This window comes from Culex pipiens, chromosome 2 (genome assembly GCF_016801865.2).
Source record: "Culex pipiens pallens isolate TS chromosome 2, TS_CPP_V2, whole genome shotgun sequence".
Taxonomy (NCBI): domain Eukaryota; kingdom Metazoa; phylum Arthropoda; class Insecta; order Diptera; family Culicidae; genus Culex; species Culex pipiens.
This window is the reverse complement of record NC_068938.1, coordinates 60,609,710-60,619,844: the sequence shown is the minus strand read 5'-3', so window position 1 is coordinate 60,619,844 and position 10,135 is coordinate 60,609,710. Positions and strand designations below refer to the sequence as shown.

Sequence of the window (10,135 nt, the reverse complement as noted above, 5' to 3'; positions counted from 1 at the left end):
ACATCGAAGCAAACCAATTTTGCACCCGACGACAAGCCCACCTGCGGTAATGGTCGCGGTAGTTAATTTTCTTCGAAAATCACACATTCATAAATTAAAAAAAACTAAATCAAAAACTAAAAAAAAATGATTTAAGCTGAAGACGTTGATCATTTCAGAAGAAAATTGATCATCACCCTAACATTCTCTGTATTGAATTCAATTAAACTAATTTCTGCGCCAAAATGAGTCAGCATGTGCCGGTTGTTGCCTTCTTGAAGCCACTGACAGAATTTTTGGTCTAAATCAAATTTGTTTCAAAATTTATATAATTTTGTGGTACAATCATTGACGTCTCGAGTTGGCAATCATTGATTAATGACGATTTCCATAACTTTGCAAGAAATGGGATAATCGTTACCAAAAGAGCAGTTCTCTCAGATCAGGTCATTCGATTTTTTTTGTATTTTTTAATCCGACTGAAACTTTTTTGGTGCCTTCGGTATGCCCAAAGAAGCCATTTTTCATAATTAGTTTGTCCATATAATTTTCCATACAAATTTGGCAGCTGTCCGTACACAAATGATGTATGGAAATTCAAAAATCTGTAACTTTTGAAGGAATTTTTTGATCGATTTGGTGTCTTCGGCAAAGTCGTAGGAATGGATATGGACTGCACTGGAAAAATTATACACGGTAAAAAAATGGTGATTTTTTATTGAACTTTTTGTTACTAAAACTTGATTTGCAAAAAAACACTATTTTTATTTTTTTATGTATTAAAGGACATCAAATGCCAACTTTTCAGAAATTTTCAGGTTGTGCAAAAAAATCTTTTACCGAGTTATAAATTTTTGAATCAATACTGATTTTTTTTTTCAAAAAATCGAAAAATTGGTCGCAAAAAATTTCCAACTTTATTTTTCGATGTAAAATTAAATTTGCAATCAAAAAGTACTTTAGTGAAATTTTGATAAAGTGCACCGATTTCAAGTTAAAGACATTTTTAGGTGACTTTTTTGAAAATAGTCGCAGTTTTTCATTTTATAAAATTAGTGCACATGTTTGCCCACTTTTGAAAAAAATATTTTTGAGTAGCTAAGAAAATTTTCTATATTTTGCTTTGTTGATACGACCCTTAGTTGCTGAGATATTGCCATGCACAGGGTTAAAAACAGGAAAATTGATGTTTTCTAAGTATCACACAAACAACCCACCACTTTCTAATGTCGATATCTCAGCAACCAATGGTCCGATTTTCAATATTAAAATATGAAACATTCGTGAAATTTTCCGATGTTTTCGAAAAAAATACTTTAAAAATTTTTAAACCAAGACTAACATTTTAAAAGGGCCAAACATTCAATATAATGTTTTTTTTTCTGAAAATATACGTAAAATTTAGCTTAAAAATGATAAAAAGTCAGAATCGTCCAAAAATGACATGGGACAATTATGCGTAGAACGGCAGTAGTGCCACGTAGGATTTTTTTTAAACACAAAGTTTTTATAATTTGCGATTTAAGTATAGATTTTAAATTTTGTTACGTTAAATACTCAAATTTTCACAAAATATCGTATATTTGTTTAAATGGTCACATTTTCATTATTTTCGATATGTATTATACCTAACAAAGGAAAATTTCTTAAAGTTTTGATTTTTTATTTATTTTAGATGTTTGATACTAATAATATCGTCCCCTTTTTTAACACCAAAAGTTGTAATACAGTCCAGACTCAATTATCTGAAGCATCGAGGGACCATCCATAAACCACGTGGACACTTTTTTGGGAATCTCAACCCCCCCCCCCCCTTCGTGGACAATTATCCATACAAAAAAAATCTTTTTTGTATGGAGCGTGGACAATCACTAACTCCCCCCCCCCCCCTAAATTGTCCACGTGGTTTATGGATGGTCCCCGATTATCCGAAGTTTCGATTGTTCGAAGGTTTGTATGGGACTTCGAATAATCGAATCAGTAACTAAAAAATCGTATTTTATATTTTCTTGCTTTTAACATCAAATTCGAGTTTTGTGACCCCATTTTAGTCAAATTTGAATGGTTAATTGCCTATAAAATTAATAAATGCATTTTTTCAATATGTCATCACCGCCATCTTGGACTTCAAAAGTCCAAATCATTTTAGCGTAGTCATAGGGGTCATACTTATGCTCTACAATAAAAAATAAGACTCTGAAATAAAAATTCATTATTCGAGGGGGGGCAAACCTCTTTTTACACCTAAGCTTCCATCCATCCCGGGATTCGAACTGACGACCTTTGGATTGTGAGTCCAACTGCCTACCAGCGACTCCACCAGGACAGGACCCAGGGAGACGACTCCTACACCTGGACTGAGCTAACGACCTAACCTTTTTAGGTTAGTCCGGGGCCAACATTTACTTCCTTATCCGACGGAAGGCGTGATCAGACAAATCTCGTCTCGAAAAATGCCACCGGGACCGACTGGGTGAGAGGCAACCTCGCTTACACCACGGTCCCGGAGTCTGGACTGTAATGTGAAAATCTATGCAAAATGTTTCGTCATTTGCTACCCGTATTGCATTTTATGATCATTTTTCTTTTAAATATGGAGTATTGATTTTTTTTGTATTTGACATAACAACTCGATTATTCATTTCATTTCATTTCATTTATTGGATTTTTTTGGCAAAAACATCAGTGCAGTAATTATCCTAAGCCGAGATATGGGGTACCTTTCAACAGCTGACTAATTCAAACGGTGTTTAGAGTTTACTGGTACACGGGAGAAAAACTGAGCAGGGGAAGGAAAAAAGTTACAAAATAACCTTCGAAATTGCTAATAGATAGGGGATAGTTAGAGGAAAGGAGGTATTTCTTATTCTAATATCACATCAAGGGGATATCCGCTGCAGCAGAGGGTCAGCTGAGGTGGCACACCCCATCCAAAACTTTGGAAGCACTCGTAGAAGCCAATCGTCAATCAGCTCCATCTTCGCCAACCTGTGGACGTCGTCAGTCGGGTGGAAGGGATCCAGGTTTAACACCATCTTCAGCAGCCGGTTCTGCTTCACTTGCAATTTCTTCCGATGTGAAGCAGCGCAATCGTGCCACGTCGGGTATGTATACGTCATCGCCGGATTGAGCACCGTCTTGTAGAGCAGCAGTTTCGAGTTGCGGTCCAAGTAGGAACGCCGTTTCACAAGCGGGTAGAGCATCCTGGTGATCTTGTCGCACTAGGTCGTGGCGTTCTTGATGTGCTTCGCGAACGTCAGTTTCTTGTCCAGGGCGGCCCCCAGGTACTTGACGTCCTCCGACCATGGCACATGGCTACCCCACACTGAAACCTCCCTGCGGGGAAGGTAGCGTGGGCTTCGCCTGCGTGTGAAGAAGATCGCTTGCGACTTCTCGGCATTTGTCTTCATCTTCCTCTTCTTCTGGTAGCGTTCGATGGCGTTTTGGGCGGCTTGCAGCTTGGTCACGACGATGGTTGGGTCGGAGTCTGACGCGAGGAATCCCGTGTCGTCGGCAAAAAGGAAGTAGCTGACGTCATTGATCATTGCCAAGTCCGCCGTGAATATGTTATAGAGCGTGGGACTAAGGACGGCACCTTGCGGGACGCCGAAGAGAACTTCGTGATAAAAATAAAATAAGATAAAATAAAAAATAAGATAAAAATCGAGTTTTCGTAATAAAAAGTTAAACAAAAAAAAATAACCAATTTTTTTTACCGTGTACTATTTTTTTTTCCAGTGTACTGCCGTTCTACGCATAATTGTCCCATGTCAGTTTTGGACGATTTTGACTTTATGACATTTTTAAGTTTAGTCTGATGTGTACTTTAAGAAAAACACGTAAAATCTGGTACTTTGTTCGGAAACTCATTAAAAACAACAGGCAGCGAATGACAAACATGTTAAAGCTGCCTGAAATAAATTAACCACCACCATTAAAAACAACACCAAGTCTGTTTGTCCCATCATTGTATTTCTACACATAATTGTCCCACCAAGTATTTTCTTACACGGAATCATTAGTTTTACGAAGCATTATGTCTTGTTTACCTGTAGTGTAGCAGGAGAATCAAAAATAAGGATGATAACTTGCTAACTGGGGAGATTAGGGACACATAGGGCGAATAGGAATCCACGGGACAATTATGCGTAGAAACACCGAAATCGGTCGAAAAATTTCAATCGCTTTTTTCTCAGTTGCACTTTTTTGAACATGGGACAATTATACGTAGAACGGCCGTGTAGTCCATATCCATACCTACAACTTCGCCGAAGACACCAAATCGATCAAAAAATTCCTTCAGAAGATACAGATTTTTGAATTTTCATACATCATTTTTGTATGGTCAGCTGCCAAATTTGTATGGAAAATTATATGGACAAACTAATGATGCAAAATGGCTTCTTTGGGCATACCGAAGGCACCAAAAAAGTTTCAGTCGGATTAAAAAATACAAAAAAAAAAATATCGAATAACCGAAATCCTAGAGAACTGCTCAGTACCAGCGAACCGGATGATCCTCTCGATTGGTTGAGTTATGGCCAAGATCCAAGCAAGTTGAAATTCCCGTTCCAACTTTTTTGAGGGCTTGGGTGTTGGAATGCTAACAACCTCGGTTAAAATTTTATGATTTTTTTTTTATATAGGAATTTCGGAATCCAGCAAACTTAACAAACCTCTTTTGGAATACATAACTAGTAATAGGATAAACCTGTTTATTTGTCCTTATACAACGCGCGCGCGGGCACACACACACAATCACGTGCGAAAGAACATCATCATTATTTTGCTGCTGCTGCCGTAACATGTACAATTACGCGAGTTTTCTACTCTACTCTGTTCATCTTCATTCAACTTATTAACCTACTGAAAAATTGGCAGTAAAAAAGAAACAAACACAAACAATGTATTAAACAAAAAAAAAATGGGGGAATCTTTTAGTATAATCATGTTAGATGTCTTTCGTTTCGTTCGTTCTTTTGTTGGCGCTAGCAGTGGATGCGGTTCAGCTTGGATTGCGTTTCGCGCAGCTGGTCCACGTGCTGCTGGCCGTCCGGTTTGGTGTACAAAATGCTCAGACAGGCGGAGATGAGGTCCTGCGATTTTGCGACCACTTTTCGGCGATCCTTGAGCGGGACCAAACTGGGCTGGGAGGCGACGATCGAGAGGAGCTTCGAGGTGGACCTCACCAGGTACAGTTCGTCCTCTTCGGTGACCCAGACGCGCTCGTTCATGGAGATGAGTCTGGAATCGGAGGTTTGGTGAGGGTGATTTTTTGTTTTGTTTTTGACGTGGGAGTGGTGAAATCTTACCTTGAGTAGATGTTGAGTAGTGCGTCCACGTCCAGGTTCATTTCGATGAGGGTTTCCGGGACGGGGGATTCGAACATTTTAAGCCGGAAGCAGCGCAGTTCTAGTTCGCGCACGATGAAGGCTAGCGGGAAACAGTGGCCGGAGCTTTCGTACTCCAGGGCTAGGCTTTTCACCTTGGAGAGGAGGCGGCGGCAGCGTTCGGTGTTGCTGTCGGGTCGCTCGAGCTCCTTGTCCAGGATGTGCGTCCAGACGGACTCGATGAGGAGGGGGTCGTTGTGGTGGGAGCAGTTCAGGATGGTCAGCTTGCACTCCCACAGTTCGTACCGTTCGGCAAAGTCCGAGTAGAGTTGGGTGAGGTTGAAAAGGGTTCCGTTGAGCTGGTTGATGGCCTGCCGGGTGGCGTTCTTGTCCGGGATGATTGACATGGCGTCGAGGACTTGCTTCTGGATCTGGGCCACTTCGAGCTTATCTTCCAGGTCTTTGAGGAGGACGCCGTTGTGGGCGGAGTAGCCGACGGTGTCGCTGCGCATGCACATGACGGCGCGGGCGAGATATTCGATGCGTTGTTGTAGGGTCATGGCGTCGTTCCGGATGTTGGCCAGTTTGTCGAGCATTTTGGAGGCGGGCGCGTGTTGACCGTTGCGTTCGTGGTACTTCCACAGCAGGTCGGCCAGCACGAGGTTCTCGGGGGTTCGGTTGAAGGCCCGGCCGAGGAAGTCACCTAGGGAAGGTTCGCTGATTTCGAGCAATTCTCCCAGTAGGTTGTGCGAAAGAAGCCACTCGTACACGGCGATGTGAAGCAGCTGATCCTGGCACTGAAGCGCTAAGCTGATGATGGAGATCAGCTGATTGTTGGCCAACTTGTCCCGGTCGGCACTTTCCAGCGACGGGTAGATGCTGGATATCTTGCTGTTGCACACGTTCGTGAAGACGTGCTCCAGCATCAGTTTGATCTCCCTGTAGCAGTTCATTCTGCTCTGGAAGGCCACAAATCCTTCCTGGTCCTCGACGGGTTCGTTGTTCCGGTAAAAGTGCAACGCTGCCTCACTTGGATCTCCCTTCGCGGCACAAATCGAACACAGCTCAATGACTCCACTGTAGAAGCCAGCCTGCGTAAACTGTTGACAGATCGAAGTCAGCGGCAAGTTCGGTGCGGCACTCTTGCACAACTGCAGCGCCGTTCGCAACCGCTCGTCCTTCTCGTCCGGATCGGTGCAACTTTTGGACAGCATCAGGATCTCCGTCGCTTTGTGCGACACGGCGTCCTCGTGCCGGTACAAATTCGGACAAACATCGCGCAACTTCGTCGAGATCGACCCAACACTTGCGTTATCGTGAAGATACGAGTTGATCAGCATCACAATCAACAACCCGCAAATATCCGACCGCGACAGGATCAAATCCCGGAACGTGCAGCTCTTCAGCACATCCTGCTGCTCCTTGCTCAACTTGGACACCAGCAGATGGCACTGGTGCTCGCACAGAATTTTCCACAGCGCCAACACCTCGCACGAGTGCTTGATCAGTCGAATCAACGCGTCCAGCGACTTTTTCTCCTCCGCCATCGCCTCGTCCGCGGACATCTTCTGCTGCCCACCGCCGTACGGACTCTGCATCCCTTGGTGCTGTTGCATCTGCTGTTGCTGCTGCTGCTGCAGATATCCACCCGGTCCCATCAACCCACTCGCGTTCGTCATGTTCTTTCCCACCAACCCGACCAGATTGCTCAGCGTGATCGACTCCAGGAACCGCTTGATCGCGTACAAATCCTCCAGCACCTGGGCGCAGTCCTGCTGGCCGATGGAGCTGTGCAGCTTGTCGTTGACGCAACGCCGACGCCAGATGGACCGCAACAGACGGGACATGTGCAGATACAGTCCCGCGTGCTTGGCCGAGTAGTGGAAGTTGGACCCGTCGACGGCCATCGACGACGTTTGCTGCATCGCTCCCGGGAACTGGGTGTTGTTGTTGAAGCTGTGGTTCAGCGAGCCGGACGGACCCGGGCTTTGCGGGAACTGGGACTGCTGCATCAGGTTCTGCTGGATGGATGGTCCGGGTCGGGACGCCGTGAACGGCGTGGACATGTACATCCGCGGACCCCCGGGCTGGGACTCTACGAATCCACCCGAGGGAGAGTTGAAGCTGAGTGGGCGTGCCGCCGCCGAATGACCGCCCATGTAGGCTTCGAAGAAGGGTTCTCCGCCGTACAGGATGAACGCCTGGGCGGCCCAATCGCCCAATTCGGTGCCCTTTAGGGTTTCGATGCACGCCAACAGCAGACTGGTGGCGCAAGCTTGCGGCTCCGACTGCACCTGGAAGTACGCTTTGACAGCCTCGTTGTGCGGGCCGTGGCATGCGAGCAGCAGCTGCTGGAGGATGTCAACGGACTTCAGTAGCGATACGATGTGAACGCCTTGGTTGGTGAGGAGAGCGACCTTGCGGGGAACCTGCGCTGCGCGAAGTGGAGTTTCTACCGTGATCTTGTCCTTTGGTTTGACTTCGGCAATTGCCCAGACCTGGCCGTCCATGGTCATGACGGTGGATGACTCGACCAGGTTTTGCCGTGACGGGAACGGCTCCGAGCTGAGTGACCACAGCAGGTCCTGGTCGGGTTGCGGGGTTGAGACCATCAGGAGGGAACCCTGGCTGTAGAAGGCGGAGTGCACTTGCTTGGGCTTGCCGACGGTCGTGTTGGGAGTGTAGCCTGGGGGAAGTCGGACGTGCAACAGGTAGAGGCCTTGCGGACGCTGCGATTGTTCGTGGGGCGCATGTCCAGGCTGTCCGGGAGCGAATTGTTGCTGCTGCTGCTGTTGCTGGATGCCGTACAGAACGGGCACCGTCGAGAAGTAGAACCGAACGCCGGTTTGGGTGATAGCGATCAGATGGAACTGGGGTGAATCCTCCTGAGAAAGTGAGCACAGCGCGGTCACCGGCTTAAACACCGAAGGCTCGATGGTTCGCAGAATGTTTCCGGCGCTGAACACGATGTCGTTCTGAGAAATCCGAGCAATTCGCTTCACCGAGTTGACGTCCGTTCCAATGTCCCACGCCTCAATCGCTCCCTTCTCCGTCAGGGCGTACAACAATCGACGCGAGTTGTCCATCGTGAGCTTCGAGATGGAGTCGTTCTCGGAAAACACCTTGAAAATCCCTGGTACCAAATGCGACATCAACCCTTGCGAGTGATTGACCTTCTTGCAGCGCTTCCCAAACCAGTTCGATTCGGCCTGGTAGGAAATCTCGTACAAACAACCGTCGCGACCTCCCAGGAAAATCCGTCCATCCGAGGTTCCTTCGATGCACGTGATCGCCACGTTGTCCGTATTCAGTACAAAGATCGGCTTATTCAACAGCTGCATCTCCTCGGTCGTGCTCGTAATTGACCGATTCGGAGAGGCATTCGAATCGCCAAAGGTCACTCCTAGAATTACGATTTCCACCGGCGTGGTCAACACCAGCAAATACTTGACGTCGGCAATGAAGACACCCGGCTTGGGGACCACCAAACCTACGCTCACAATCAGGTGCGACAGTCCGTCGAAATAGGCCACGTCCCGAGACTGTTCGTACGTCCAAATCTGAAACGAATCCGTTGAAAATTTTCTCTCAAAAAATCAACACAAAAGGCTTACATAGATATCGGAATCGATGGTCAACCACGCTCGACCAATCTCCGGAAACAGTCCCATCATACAGTGGCATTTAATATCTGCAAAAAAAAGCAACAATTTAACAAAATCTTAACCTTCCCCCTGCCCCAAATCCAAACAATCCGCCAACTAACGCTTAAAGTGCTCCATAATCTCCGGCGGGATCGGGATCTTGTTCACCGTGGACAGCTGGTTCAGGTTCTTCAGCCCCAGCGACAAACTGGACAGGTTCTGGTAGTCGTAGTCGTTCAGCCCGCTTGCGGTGGCCATCCCCGACTGCCGGATTCCGGTTACCTGTGCGGAAAAGAGGAAAAACAACCAGAAGAGGTTATGTTTACGAACTTTGGTGTGTGAAAACGCAAATTAGGAGGCGCAACAAAACCCACCTCCAACAGTCCCGGTGTGGAGCAATCGGCGAGGTCGTGCCGCTCCAGCATGGTGCCGGCAAACTCGAGCGAATCCAGCGTGTTGGATTCCGATAGACTCATGGTTCTGCGCGGAGTAGTCGGCGACGAAGTTGGAAAATCCCCTGAAGATACCGAGTTCACTTGGGTCCCTAACAGTTAAACCGCTACCGGAACACTTTCTGGACGAATCGCCGGCACTGTAGCGCACTAATCACCAGTAAATTCCTGGTTTTTCACGGCAAAGTTGTAGACGCGCTGCCCGCAAACTTGCAACTTTTTGGAGTTGTTTAGTGCGTGACAGCAGCTGCAAAAATCAACGGACGGCGGGTTTTCGGTTTTGCGAACTGTCAAAAATGAATGAATCAAAAGCATCAAAATGAATGAGGTCAACTGTGTTGACCTTTTCATGCACGCTCTTAATAAAATCTGCAGATGTGCACTCAACGTAAAAAGTATCCTTTTTTCAAGTTCACCCGTCGTCGAAAATGTACTGAATTTGACATACCCTTTTGAAAGGGTAACGCCGGGTGAACTTTAAAAAAGGATAGAAAGTATCCTTTTAGAGGATTGAAAGTACCCTTTTGAGGGATACTTCTGCACGGTCAGCTGGATGTACTCAAAATCAAGTTCGATTCACTCATTTTGGACCATGCGTGGAGGAATTGATTTATGAGTTTAATGCTGAAACTCATAAATGAGTTTAGCGCACGAACTGCCGAATGAGTAGTTTTGCTGGACCGCGATTTTCGGCTGTTTTAATGAAAATTACCTTAAAAACTTTGAAATT

The 10,135-nt window shown here is 46.1% G+C and overlaps 1 protein-coding gene across 1 annotated transcript; it reads right to left on the bottom strand.

The window, feature by feature from the left end:
• Positions 1–4,666: 4,666 nt before the first annotated feature.
• Positions 4,667–9,663, bottom strand: LOC120413626 (nuclear pore complex protein Nup154-like). The gene is made up of 5 exons (XM_039574536.2): positions 9,328–9,663; positions 9,076–9,235; positions 8,924–9,000; positions 5,292–8,869; positions 4,667–5,223 (listed from the first exon to the last, which is right to left on the bottom strand). Exons 1-5 carry the CDS (start codon positions 9,427–9,429, stop codon positions 4,968–4,970), a joined length of 4,173 nt encoding a protein of 1,390 aa, XP_039430470.1. The 5' UTR covers positions 9,430–9,663; the 3' UTR covers positions 4,667–4,967.
• Between the last annotated feature and the right edge of the window lie 472 nt (positions 9,664–10,135).

Excerpts from the sequence above, each read along its gene's own strand:
- LOC120413626 (XM_039574536.2), bottom strand. The coding sequence starts at position 9,429 with ATGAGTCTATCGGAATCCAACACGCTGGATTCGCTCGAGTTTGCCGGC. Across the intron at positions 9,236-9,327 it reads CCACACCGGGACTGTTGGAG|GTAACCGGAATCCGGCAGTC; the intron begins GTGGGTTTTGTT and ends TTTTCCGCACAG. Across the intron at positions 5,224-5,291 it reads CTACTCAACATCTACTCAAG|ACTCATCTCCATGAACGAGC; the intron begins GTAAGATTTCAC and ends CTCCGATTCCAG.